General features: G+C 29.8%; 1 protein-coding gene across 1 annotated transcript in view; it reads left to right on the forward strand.

The window, feature by feature from the left end:
• Rim (Rab3 interacting molecule) overlaps window positions 1-14416 on the forward strand; it is a 516869-nt gene extending 502453 nt beyond the window's left edge. The window contains exon 24 of the mRNA XM_081769756.1: window positions 7284-14416. Coding sequence (XP_081625882.1) covers window positions 7284-7286 — 3 coding nt within the window. The 3' untranslated portion in view covers window positions 7287-14416. The remainder of the gene's footprint in view (window positions 1-7283) is intronic.
• Window positions 14417-14970: the final 554 nt, after the last annotated feature.

Genomic DNA, 14970 nt, shown 5'->3' on the forward strand with positions numbered 1-14970 from the left:
AAAAAACCTTTACATAAGATACGTAGAGATACGTAGTATAAAATAAAGATTCATTTAAAAAATGCACTGTATCACTATAAGTTGTATTTGAAAAACGCGACAAACCATAAAACAATGTTTACTGAATATGTTACATACGATACAAGACCATGTTTACGTATGGGCCAACATGGGCTGTGGACTAGAGCGCCAAGTTTCAAGGGGCTGAAAATTTTCTCGGACAGTTTTTTCCACACTCTTAAAAATTTATTTATGCATACCCATTTGAATATGACATAGGATTTTAACATTTGTATATATATCCAAGTAACAAGAACTTGTTTGATAAAAAGAAGGAATTAACATTTTAGTTATGAATTAATATTCATTATTCCTCTTTCCCTATTCTTGACATCAAATTCTTTTATCATAATTTCAAAATCATTTGTTTGTTGATTAACGTCCAGAATTATCTACAGTTTTGAATTGCCCGCCCAGCCGCCATAGAAAGTAATTAATGACTGTTTATTTGTTGTGACAAAACTTGTGTTATTGTTCACGTGTTAAAGTGAGTCGAAATATATATATTAATTTCGTTTGAGCAAGATGCGAGAAGTCGTCATTGGGTTAGAGTAATTTGCATGCAAAATTGCAGACTTTTTGGTCAACTCCTTGCCCTGCTTTAAGACGGTCAAAGTTTTCAGCGGCAGAAAGTAGGCAATAAACACGTCACAGACCACATTTTTACCGTATTTTATGCTTGCAATGTATATTAACATTGAGGAAAATGCTTTTCAAAGTAGAGTCCGTAAGTTTTTATGTTTTTAATGTGAGAATTTGAGTTATTTCTTACTCACTTTTACGTTACAAAGCAACGAAAACTCAAATATCATGTGCAAAAATGTAGTTTTTGTCTCAATTTTTCTTGTTTTGTAGTACATTGTTCTGAGCAACTTTTTTTTTAAAAAAAGTTAATGACATGATTTCGCCATACCTTTTTAAATTTATAAAACAAAAATAGTTTAATAATTCTTATTTGGGTCGTTCTTGCAGCTTTTAGCTGATTTCGGATTCACCCTGCAATACTCGAAATCATCCAAAACTTGCCGCGAAAAGATGGTTGAAACTCGAGTTCCTCCCACCTATCTTAACCCATTGTTATTCACTCTTCTGTTAGCAAGCTTGTTCATCTTCACATGACATAATCATGCATCGTTTCAAATATTGGCAAATGTAGGCCAGTATTGCCCGGACGTGACCGTCTCTTCTTTTGGATCTACAAACTGGTTTAGAAACCTCCGTTACTACACGTGCGATACTTTCAGCTTGAGTATGGTATAGGTAGTTAATTGGTTATTAAGATTGTGATTAACTTATTAAGATTTGTGGCATATGTATAATTAACTATATGAGCTAAAACTAGCAAATTACTAGCATATATGAAATAACCACCTCTTTTTAATGTATGCTCTAAAGATGGTACAATTAACCTCCCATCATTAATATAAACAAATTGTACCTCAATATTACAATATGTTGTCTCTTAAATTTGACTAGCAATAATATTTAGAGCATAATTACAAAGAGATAAAAATGTTTGCTCATGTAAACAATACCCAAACTTCGAAATTCAAGCAGGCTATCTCCACTCTTTTTACAGTTCAGTTCTAATTCACAAAGCACTCTTCGCCTATATTCTACAATCACGTCCCTCCTGAAAACAGCAGTGACATATACATATATATATATATATATATATATATATATATATATATATATATATATATATATATATATATATATATTTTAAAAGCTGTTAATTACAGCTTTCTGTATCTCTCTCCATAAGCAATAAAGTTTGTATATAGCGTTTCACTAGTTCTTGATATTTCTTCACCCTTTTAGCAAATGTTGCTCATGCTTACTTTTGCGGATCATTTTAGCCAAAAATTTTCATTCTTTCCTTAAGTGTATTTTCCTCTTCTTCGGCGAATCATCTACAATCTCAACTTCCTTCTTCACCTAAAAATTAATTAACTGCGGGAATTCAGGTAGTTCTTTTTCTTTGAGTAACTCGCTAGTTTCCTCCTTTCCACCTTCCAATAGCAATGATACTTCGATTCCGGCCAACTGTTTTTCAATTATCCGTGAAAGATTCATTCCCTCACTTTGTTGAAAAGTACAATCCCTCACTTGCGTAGTTAACAATGTTGGGTCTGTCATATGTTGAGTTATGTTTGCTCTTTGCTTTGCATTCTCAAACGCAGTGAAAACCAGCAAAGCGGTGGCAAATACACGAATTTCAGAAAAATTCGATAAACATAAAATGGTTTGTGCTTGTAATTATGACATTTCATTAGAATATTGACTCGTTAACAATAGCAATATTTTTGAAAGGCATACCTTCTACTTGAAGTATATTATAAACAACGTGTCCTATCTTAAAAGTAACTTGTTAAAAAAAAAAAAGAAAAAAAAAACTGCAATTTGCATGAAGACCACACTAACACAAAGACATTTCTCGAAACTTGCTCTAACGAAATTCGATTTTTTTTCCCATCCTATTATTAATGTAGTTTACAGATCTTAGCTTGTGTTATGATCAGCGAGTATCTCAAATTTTCTACATAGGTGTTAATTGATTTTGGGGAAAGGGGGGCAACATTTTTATAATGTCTTGGGGTGGCAAAAGGTCAAATACGACCCTACTTAGTTTCACAATATAATGTTTCTTGTTAATGAACATAGAGTTCTATTTATTTATTTATTTATTTATTTATTTATTTGTTTATAATAAAACCATTCTACTGATATTTTCTCATGCTGGTGACTTCCAACCTCGCCCATATTTTTCAAACATACAATGATATGGATTTTATGGTTCATTTTGTTACATGGTATCAACTCTCAAAATTTGTTTCAACATTTTATGAGCACTGTATATGTTATGGGTCACAAAAGATAAAGTATGTTTGCACAAAGAAGGACAATAGCTTTCGGTGTTAAAGCCTTGTCAAATCAGCACCTGTTAAAAACAGATCGTACAATACGATCATTTGTTATAATGTCTTAGGGAAAATTTATAATAAAATGTTAACTTCAGTACTTTATATATGTATTATAGCTTGTTGTACAATACGACACGTACATAAAAAATATTAATTAGTATTTAACATAACTAATTAAGACATAAAATTAAATGAATTTGAAGGATTAAAAATAATTTCACTAATTAGTAAAAAAAAGAAAAGAAAAGAAAAATAAAAGCTTCTTTTGAAGAATTTCTTTACCAAAATGAAGGCAAAATTAACTCCACAGATTCCATATTTTGAGAGTAAACATTTTAAAATATTCTGTTAAATTATACAGGGCTAGTGTAAATGATTCATTCGTTTTCAAAAGGCTATATTTTCTAAAGTATTACACGTGCAAACACGAGAGATTTATGAAAATAACCATAAACTCATGAAGTGTCCTGCTTTGTTTACGTGGCAGTTCTTTCCCTTGTTCACTTCTGAAAGCGCATTACACTACAATAAGAGACAAATATCTCGCATATTCTAACACATAAAAACTCGTTTCTTGCTTTATCTCCATTTTGGACAGGTACTAAACTTGTGCTGCCGGCTGGTGCCATCTGGAATACAAACTTGGTGAGTTTATGGTTGTTTTCACTGGGTGGACGCTGAAAATTGGAAAGCACCAGCCAGGAATCGAACCCGGGACCACGCGGACATAAGTCCAACGCGCTAACCACTAAACTATTATTTTCCCCATATCACGTTATATACTTCAGCAGACATCACAAAACATGACAGTGTTCCATAACCCCTTTTTAAATAAATTATCCATATATTATCCACCGCATAAATTATAATAACACAACACATCAAAATGTTATTCCCCTCAAAAACAAATTATATTATATAAATAATGTAAATGCGCATCGTAATCAAGCTATCATTATTTTGTTTTAATATCATTAAAAAAAAAACAAATCATACATTTATTATAATTTGTAAATAAATTATAAAATTATATCATGAAGTAAACTTTATTATCACAAATACTAATATGGATTCTACTGTATATATATGAAATTATTCTACTGTAGAAAATACAAGAAAATACACTTTTCTGTTACTATTAAAGCAAATAACTGCACTGATAACTTCAATGTGATCTTGTGCCTACTTGATTGTATGCAGGGGATTAATCATGGAATAGATGTTAACAATGCAAATGAGATGTCTTCCGAAATGAAACACTATACTAGCATATGAAACACAGCAACTGGTCGTAACAGTTCACACCTTTCATCTTGCCGCGGCACACCCGTTGTAGAACACTGGAATATAGCACAGCAAGTACTTACAGGAAGGTGGAGAATATTAAGGTTTGTTGTGACAAAAATGATTCTACCAGATTTAATAATCCTCGTGTTGATTGTAATTTGTTTAAAAGTTATTAATTTCTAAAATGCTAGATTAATCAACCTGTATATAATGATGTGGCCTTACCATCAATGGCTTGAAGAAAGTTCCTCACCGAACTACCGTTTAGATTTGTGCTTTGAGCATGAGTAACACAAAAGAAAAGGGAATCAAAATTTGGAAAGACTTAAATTTAGAAAAGCAGTACGTGATAGCATGGCCAAATTCTTTTGTGATGATATTTACAGAAGGAACATACATCTTCCGAATTACGGAAGATATTTCTTTCGCATAGTAAACAAATATACATATATTTCGGTGCACTTTTCAGTCAAATTATTTTGATGCAAAGTAATTCAGAGTTCTCTCTCAGTAACTCGGTCATCTTTTTTTTTTTTCTTTTTTTTTTCGAAAATTAAATTTTATTTCGTAACACAGTTACAATTTCTAATAAAATGTAGTAAGGAGTCGTTTTAACAACATTATTGCTGTAACTAAAGTGAAATGAAAAATTGGTGTCGAATAATTTTGCGAAAAAGTATTGGATATACATTAATTTTTTGTTGAAGTACTGAATATATATTTTGTCCAATTTACATTCTGATATTAAAACAATACTATTGCTGCAGAGGGAATATCAATTTTTAGACTTTAGGTGCAACTTCAATATGGTGAACACTTGAGAATTCGGACAAGACTCCCACCCCCTTTTACTTCGGATTATCGAGAATTCCGTGGTACATAAATTGTTGAGAATTTTCTAACACTTACTAGTTTCTTAACACTTCTGTAGATATATATAATTTCCGACTTCTTTGAGTATAACACCAGTACATGTTATTTTTTTTTAATGATGTTTGCATTACGTAAATTTCTTCAATCACTTTCCCTGCCTCTTCCTTCTGCAATTTTCTAGAAAGGTAATAGCAGTTTTGTATCAAAAGCTGAAAAATATAAACACATACAGGAATCCATGGAACGAATAGTTATTGGATATATCCAAAAGATTTTTCTGACCCTATTCATCGGTGCAAATCTGTCCTCAACATTGGGAAAGATGGGCAAGACCGTTTCCAGATTTATTTATTTATTTATCTATTTATTGCAATGTTCAAAATATTTATGAAGTTAAAAAACAATGCTGTGGAGAATCAGGGGAGTAGAGTTGTTTTGAACATTGTTAGTGGGCAGATTTGATACTTATTCTGGGAACAGGAGATGAGACTCATATTACGGTAGATGAATCTGATTTCTGAGGTGAACCTGTTGTATATTATACAGTATATCAGGTGATGTAAATGAGTTAATGGGACATATCACTGCCGAGCAGAATTAATACAGATTGATGTGACCTAAATGCTCCAGGACACGAAGTTCAGTTTAAAATATTAAAAAATACGATTCTTTTTTAAAAATGAAACAAGTCAGGGAACATCAATTTCATGTCACTTTGCTTTGTGGCAGTCGGACAAAAATCAGCACATTTCTCCCCCAAAAACAAATTTCAAATTGGATTATTAGGGGGCGGGACAGTCCTCCCCAGTGCCAACATAGGGAGAACATATCCCCCCTCATCCTTCCCCGGATTTGCGCCAGTGACATTATTTCAAGCACATTCTGTTCAAGATCGCTATTTTCTTCAGAATTTATCATATTTTGTCTTCTATTTGACAGTTAGAGTCAAATAAATGAACTGGCATGAATTTCAGATGGACAAATTTCCAGGTTGATGATAATAATTATATGCTCAAAATTATCTAGTGAATTTAATTTATATGGTAGAGAAGGATATTAAATCTATAATAAATGGAATAAATTTATATATTTTTTTAACTATACTGAAATCTATTGGCAATTTCTCGTTAATGTTTTACATAAACTTTTTGTAAAATTACAAATTTTAATTGACATCCTAAGGTGAACGTCTTTCATAATCCAGGATCTTTATTTATAAATAAGTCTGACAAGGTTCCCCTACCGGTAGCTAGTCCTTCTTATATTACTTATGCGTATACTAAACGTGCAACTACTTTCTGTTTTGTAGCACCTGTGAAATATTTCTTGTTTTCTTTCCTTTCTTGACCTTTATATATATAAATATACATATACATATGTATGTATATCTATAGATATGGAGAACAATCACTTAGTATATTATTTTGTAAAATGATGAATTCTTGACAAATACAAATACAAACGACTTTAGGTAGATTTACTAGTTATATATATATATCTGCCTGTCATTTATCCCCCCCTTCCTCGCTCTTTTCAAAGCGTGACATAGTATGTGTAAATTAAAAGATAAATTATATAAAAAAAATACATTAGTATAGTGTAGATTTTATACAAATATTAACTTATAAAGATATTATATAAATTGAGGAATAAATAAGTAAAATAAATATATGTAGCTGTTTAAAAGATAATGATGCTAAGATCATACACATATACTTAAATAATAATTATTACCAAAAAAAATGAAGGGTTAAAGTAACCCAGTACCTGTTTTCTCTGTTTTAATAGTTAAGTGCCAATACCGTAACAAGAAAAGAAAAAAAAAAGAAAATATGAAGTTTATTAATAAGATGCATGCTGTGGCTATTACAAAGAAGCAGCTAATTTCTTTTTTCTTAAAAAAAAATATTATATATACACATATGAAAAGAAAACTAGAAAAGTTAAATATTTAAATGAAAACAAAAAAATCTTTAGTTTTAATTTCTCTCTTGCTTTCTTTGTGTAATTTGTTTTTTGATTGATTAACACTTTTTTTTGGAGTAAAAAATTAGAAAACAATCAGAATTTTATAATTCCCTCACAGGATTTAAGTTAAAGAATATGTTGTTGAACGTGTAATACTTTCTTATACAGTGAAATTCATGAAGAGGAGACCTGTATGGAAACGGAAGACCTCGCCCCCCTTCAAGTTGTTCTGAATCCGCCACTGTGCCACTTGAGATGGTAGCAGCAAGCGAATACAAAACAATATAAAATAAAATTTGAGAAAAAAGAAAAATCAAGACAGATGAAAAACGTAAAACTAGAAAAAAGGGGAATAAAAAATTCCTCGTTGTATTCCTCAAAAAATACAGAGGGAAATAATACAGGGAACATTTTTTGAAGTAAATGTTCTCCTTCTTAAACATACAAGTTTCAAGAGTTCTCAGCTAAAACACTTGCTTCCCCGTCGAATCGTCTGCCAGCAAAGCGAAACTTCCTGTTAAAAAAAGAAAAAAGATAAAAATAAAGGGTTATACATAAGCCACTTGTTTCAGGGGCTGAACTTCGCAAAGCGTTCCGTCTGAAACATCTGTTCAATTTGTAAAGTCAAATCTTCAAGCCTTCCAGAAATGAGTGAATTAAAAAAAAAAAATTAATAAAATAATTTAAATATATATATGCATATATATATATACATACATAAATAAGTATACATCTATAATGAGAAAGAGTGTGGCATTATAGAAAGCTTATCAGGAAAAAAATGAAGTTTTCTAATAGTATCATTCAAATTTTATGGAAAAGAAAAAGCACAGGTGCTGTGTGGCAGTGTGAGTTGTTGATTTTTTTGTTGACTTTTTTTGTGTTCATTGGTGACAAAAAAAAAAAAAAAAAGATTATTCATATTATTAGTATCACACTGACTTTGTTATCAATCTTTTATTATTGAATTCAGATTGTTATTATTTTTTTTACAATCACTAAAATGTGACCAAAATGATATGTAATGCACAACGAACTTATTAAATTTCAATCAAAAGAAAATGGAAAAGAGAAACTAAACAGAAGTTATTAGCATACAAAGAGTGAAAAAGTAACCGACTGGACTAGGACTCGAACCCGGGGCCTCCAGCATACCGCATCGGCACGGTACATCGGAGTCCCGGGTTCGAATCTCGGTCTAGTCGGTAACTTTTTCACTCTTCGTATGTTATTGAATTCATATCTATAGAGGATATGATGTGTTAAAAAATTGGTTGTTTCCTCTTTCATTAATATCTATAAGAAGTTATTAGCTTTAAAAATTCTCAGTTGCAAACATAAGGGCTGAAGCCTAAGTTTATTTTATCTTTCTTTTTTTTATATGAAGAGTTGGGAAGAAACTTGGTTTGTTCGTTGTGCAGGCCATATTTCACAAATCATATAAATTATTTATTTCAAGTATATGTCAGAAGAAAGAAAAAAAATAACCTTGTGTAATCTTATTTGATAAGATTATATCTTCTAAGGGGAAAAAATCTTGATGGTTTGTATCCTATTTCTTCTCAAATGATTAAGAAGAAAATTGAAAAAAAAAGTTTCACTTTTTTATAAAAAATTTTTAATCATTCTAATATTATCGTAACATTTACGAAAAGTACTGTACAGAAATAGATGCTGAAGTTTTTAAAGAAATTTAAAAAAAAAAAAGATGAAAAATGCATATATAAGAATGTTTAGAGCTGCTACTGACTGATCATTACATAATTGTATAAAGATTAAAAAAAAGTATATATGTATATATATATATATATTACAGTTTTTATTTGTTTGCAGATTTTTTATACCTGCTACTATTATTATTATTATAAACAGACTTGTTGCATAGGTCAGAGTATAACTATTATAGAGAAATGGTTTGTAGATGTATAGGAGAAGATCGTCGTAGGTATGTTATAAATACCGATGCACAACGGGACGTTAATCTCATATAATGAGACACATTGTCTCAACGTTTTAAGCAGATGTTGTGTCAGTTTGTTTTACTATGATAACAGATTAACCGATATATTGTATTATATTTATTTTAATACAAATGGGGAGACAAAAAAATAATAATAAAAAAAAAAACACATACCGCACTAGTTTTGCTTTTATAATATATATATATATATGTATGTATGTATGTATGTATGTATGTGTATCATTTTACATATCCTTTGGATTTAAAAGGGTAAAAAAAGAAAAAACAAATGCTTAGAAATACTAACTAATGGGTTGTAAGCTAACGTTATGTATGGCACGTGGAAAGAAAGAAAGAAAAAAAATAAACAAAGTCTGATCGGAATGTAAATTACAAATAAACCCGGAAAACATTAAATATTTTCACGGTAATGAACAGAAAAACAGAAAAAAAAAGCATCGAAGTAGAATGCTGTGTTTTTCATTGGAGAGTTTTTAATTTTTTTCTGCTCGAAAATAGCTCTAAACTACATTTGTTTATAATGCATATTTATGTATGTATGATGTATGTATGATGTATGTATGTATGTATGTATGTATGTATGTATGTGTGTATGTGTATTGAATTCGCTTACCTAAAGAAATTCGAATCCTCAAAATAATTTTCTTTGTAAGTTACATCCCTATCGGACTTTCTTTTAACTCCTACATATACATATATATATGATCGGGTAAGTTTAATTTTGATACTGTGTTATATGATTTGCTGTTGAAAAGATAGGTTAGATTCAAGCTTGTAAGTAATAATCTGTTAATATAAGTATATATATAAAAGATGTTTTTTTTTTTGAAACATCCTTTTTTTCACTATTGATTTGACAGACACAAAATAATGGATTGAAAGGGAATGTACTAATTTTGTAAACTATAAGTGTTTCTTTCGGTCATTTATAACTTTAAATCTTAAGCAATGTGGAATTTGACCTACACATCATAATCTTGTATTACTATAAGTATTTTCCTAAGAATATCAGATTCTGTTGCATTTTCTTTTGTCGTAAGAGTAACAACAACTGAAACACATGCAATTATTAGTTAAAAAAATACGAAAAGCCTGTCATTTTGCAGTAAGAAATAAGAAAAGCTGGCGTAAACAAGCAGAGGGCTTATTTTCAGTTTTATATGAGACCTTTTCTATGAGCTTGTATCAATTTAAACACTTATTTTCAATCCTGTGAAGCATTATGATGAACAAATTGGTTTTTATACAACACAATATTGTTTTTATCAATATTATGATTATCTTTGAGTAGGAATATTCTAATTTTATTTGTTGGTGATATAGTGGAAACACAGCACGTAACTAGACATTTTGAAGCAAATGTCTTCCGAAGTAGGAAATACTTTTTTCCTTTCTTTTTTGAAACACTTGTAAATTTCAAATAAGACTCAGTATATTTTACGTGATACTTGGATAACCTACTTTATGTGGTGTAAGTACCATAGACAAAAATGTCAATAAACCGTCTTATTTTTTTTCCCTTTTACCGTATTTATGCGAATCTAAGAGGCCCTCAAATGTGAGACGCACCCCCAATTTTTGAAGGGAAAATTGAAAAAAAGAAATCCTCGAATGTAATGGAAAAAAACCTTCGCTGCATTGATTTTAAAGAATGAAAAAAAAACATAATAATAAACATGGGAAAACAAATAATGTTATAGGAAAATAAAAAAAAAATGAACTTAGTGCTGGAATTTACGGTATATTCATGTGCATCTGCTGATACTTTTTTATTCCTAATGTAATTATGGCACAACACTTGCTTGCGTCGGACTAATTTTAAAGGGTTTTTATTTCGCGTAAAACGCACGATTTTACTTCTGCATTCTATTCGTGCACACAAAACACACATTCTTTACAGAATCGTGACTAACGGGATTAGCAATTTTTGGTAAAACTCCATCTAATCTGGCCTTAATTTGCATAACTCAAATCTAAGACGCGCCTTGATTTTGGAGGCAAAAAATCGAAAAAAAATGTACGTCTTAAAATCGTGTAAATACGGTAGTTATTTTAAAATGCAGCCTTCCGCTTACTAAATATTTCTCTGTTCTCTCTTCTCTTTTGACGTAATTATGACGTAATTATGTTCTTTGTTTTATGAGTAATATAAAGTAAAGAATATAATTAATGTGGTCTTTGAGGAAACAAAGTATGCTGTGTTTACATGTTGTTGCTCATTTATATATCTTTTGTTTTTGAAAAGGAACGGTTGAAAAAGTACATAAAAGAGAAACTAAGATATCTGTTAATAATGAAAAGACAATATCTGTGATTAGATGTGAATATATATATATATACATATGTATATATATGGAAAAGGTGTTATCTTTTCCTTTGTATGCCTTTTATTAAAGTGACGTAAAAAACTTGTTTTATTTAAATCTTTATTCTGTTGTATTGTTAACTAGTAGGACTTGGTTTAATAGCTCATACAGTGACGTAACTAGCGAAGGCAGGGGAAGGGAAAAGGAAACGGAGCTTGTGCTCCGGGCGCCGGATTAAGGAGGCGCAAAATTGGTCAAATATTTGGGGAAGTGTTTTGGTTTGGTTGGTCAGAGGGTCGCTAAGGCGAGTTCTTGCCCCAGGCAACAACTAGCGTATTTGCGTCACTGAGCTCATACTCTTTTTTTTATATATATATATATATAGCTTTCATCAGTAAAAATTGGTTAAATATTCTTTAGATATAAAAGATAATTATCCCTCCCTCGTGACAACATACTGGCACTTAGAATGATAAAGCTTTTGGTTGAATTAGTATTTTTTTTTTCAGTTATTTTGTGATATCATTGATCCTTTGTTTATAATTTCTAATAAAAATAGAAAAAAGAAATAATTGTGACCACTATATTCTACTGGCTGGGTAGGAAGGAGTGGCCACACATTTACTGAAATTTTATTAATGCATGAAGAACCAAATTGAAAAACTACATGTTTATATCTAGAGAAAACGTAATAATATACAACTACGACTAGTGATGACATTTTGGGATCCAAGTCAGTGCAATGTTAAACCAATGGCAGTATTATGTCACCTAATTCCTTTGTTGGTTGTCGGCTTAAAAGCAGCAAGCATATCGGATAGTTATTAAAAATAAAAATCAACTTTGTACGTGAGGTATGAAGAAATAATTACATTAACTTTGTTAAGAAAAATAAAAAAAGAAAGATATTTTTCAAAAAGGCTGTGGTAATACTAATCTTAACAACCTGCCCTTAAGTTATGTACAGTACTTATTTTGAAGCGCTCAGTTAAAGGAATCAAACACACGCAGTCTTAGAGTTAACTAGTTCGAGTTCTTGTTAATACAACCATGACAAAAATTTAAAAGAATATAATGTCAAAATAAATAAATAAATAAATAAATAAATAAATAAATAAATAAAGCTCCATATTTCTGTCTTCTTTGGTTTTCTAATTAAAACATGTTGAATAAAAAAAGTGAGACTTTATGAGTTGTGATGAATTTTTGTCTCATCTAGCTCTTTTGGACCAAACCCTTGTACTTAAGAGAAAGATAACTTAAATATTTTTTTTTTTTTTTAAACTGATTTATCATACATTTCCTGAAAGTGCGCGTATACAAATCAGACTTTTTTCACATTGTGATGGTAAAAGTTTTGGTCATGGTTGTGTATTTGGGAATAAATAAATAAATAAATAAATAAATAAATAAACAAACAAACAAATAAATAAAAAAAAAACGAAGAAAAGTTTCATCATTAGGGTAGTCTTTTGGCATTCATTATGTGTACAGAAACAGAAAGATTATTTTTTTTAGTGGTCTATGGAAATAGAACTTTTCCTGTCGTAACATGGCTCATGCTTCTAGAGTTTTTTATCTACGACATATTGGTACAAAATTCTTTTCGATGTTGTTTTGAATTAAGGTCTCCCACTCTTGTGCTACTCTCCTTCCACCCCTTGTATAGATCCTTACGTATGTATGGTCTTATCAAGATAAGAGATGCTATAAGCATATGCCATATTGCAACAGAACAGGCACGACTTATTTTTTTTTTTTTTAATAGCTGGTAATCATATATGTAACCAATACTTGAAACAAAGAACAATATAAATATATATATTATATATATATATATATATATTGAAACGAAAAACCAAAGTGAGTATTTAAACTAAATACAGGTTTTGTTTATGAGGTGTACTCAGAAAATCTGCCAAGGCAAAAGAGGTGGAAATATAAATATATATATATATATATATATATATACACATATATATCCGTATTGATTATATTAAAACACTGCCTGCATTGAAGATTTAACGGTAACTGATATGTATGACAATGTCTGTGCGTTATATACAATGTATGTGCATGATAAAAAAAAATATGGTTTAATGGTTCTATTGTTTTAACCATGAGAGGATGTGTGACATTTAAAAAATGTAAATAAAGTCCCGAAGACAGTCTCTTATTGTAGCTTCTAGCAAGTCTTTGTTAAAAAAAAATATATATATAATTTTTTCAAGATATGTATATATATATATATAAAGAATACACTCAAAAAAGTGTATATTTAAAATGGGTTATATACATTTATGGAAATAGAAGAGGTAACCAAATGTGGCCTTCATTCTTGTTAATTAAACACAAGATTTTGTTTCTCTATAATTAACGTAATAATAGACCCTATTCCATAATCTTCATCTTTAAAGGAACATTTCAGATGTGCTATCGAAAGAAATAATAATAATAATAATAATAAAAAGAACCCTATTCTTACCATTTTAAGGATGTTGTTGTTAAAAAAATAAAAAAAAAGCAGTAGAACATACTAACCTTATTTCTATAGTACCCTAATCATAGTGATATATATATATGAAAAAAATACTTCAGTATTTTTTTTAAATTCATGAGAGAGGTACAGTTTGTTTTTATTCTGCATAGAATATTACTTTCTTTTAAACCACATTACTCTTTTTTTTCTAGCTTATTATTATACGTATCTATATATATCTTTCTACTATATTACTGGAATATATATATATGGATATATTTGTTTTATAGATAATCATTCTAGTTAATTTGATTAGTTACTATAAAACAAAACAGGAAAAAAATCAAAAAAGAAACTAAAAAAATTAACATACACACAAACACCAACACACATACACACACACACACAGATAAATAAATATATATATATATATATATACTTATTATATCCGAGTCACAACTTAATCTTTCACTCTTGTAATTTGGGTTTACAGTAAGAGAACAGTGAGAGCAAATTAAATTAAAAAAAAAAAATCTTGTACGGTACAATCCAGGGATTATGATGATGATGATGATGACACAAGACAATAAAGTGAATGAATTCATTTAATATTTGACATTTCACTACTTTCTTACTTATTTACTTATTTTTTGCAGTATTATATATATATACATAAAAAAGAAGTATAGCAAAACTTTAAAGAAGTTAACCAAACAAAAGCATAGAACCTGAGTTTTTTTCTGAGTATACATTTTTTTACCTATAAATCTTTCATTTGTTGTGTGAATGTACCTTTTTTTAATAAAAAGCTCAGTATTATTCTAGAGATATGAATTTGATAAAATTGCAAGTTTTTTTTTTTTAATTAATGTACATATATAGGGTGTTTCAAAACAACACGGACAACTTTTGGGAGGTGATTCCTGACACCAAAATAAGACAAAAAGTATAGACCAATCTGGGTGCACAAATGCTTAGTTTCGGAGTTGTAGGCTGCCGAAACATGAAAAAATGAACTTTAAACGTCCTACACTATGGGACCTACCGTAGTCGGGTCAAGATTTCACTTAGGAACTAATATGTGCCCTA

This window comes from Thermobia domestica, chromosome 8 (genome assembly GCF_964235325.1).
Source record: "Thermobia domestica chromosome 8, izTheDome1.hap1.1, whole genome shotgun sequence".
Lineage (NCBI taxonomy): Eukaryota > Metazoa > Arthropoda > Insecta > Zygentoma > Lepismatidae > Thermobia > Thermobia domestica.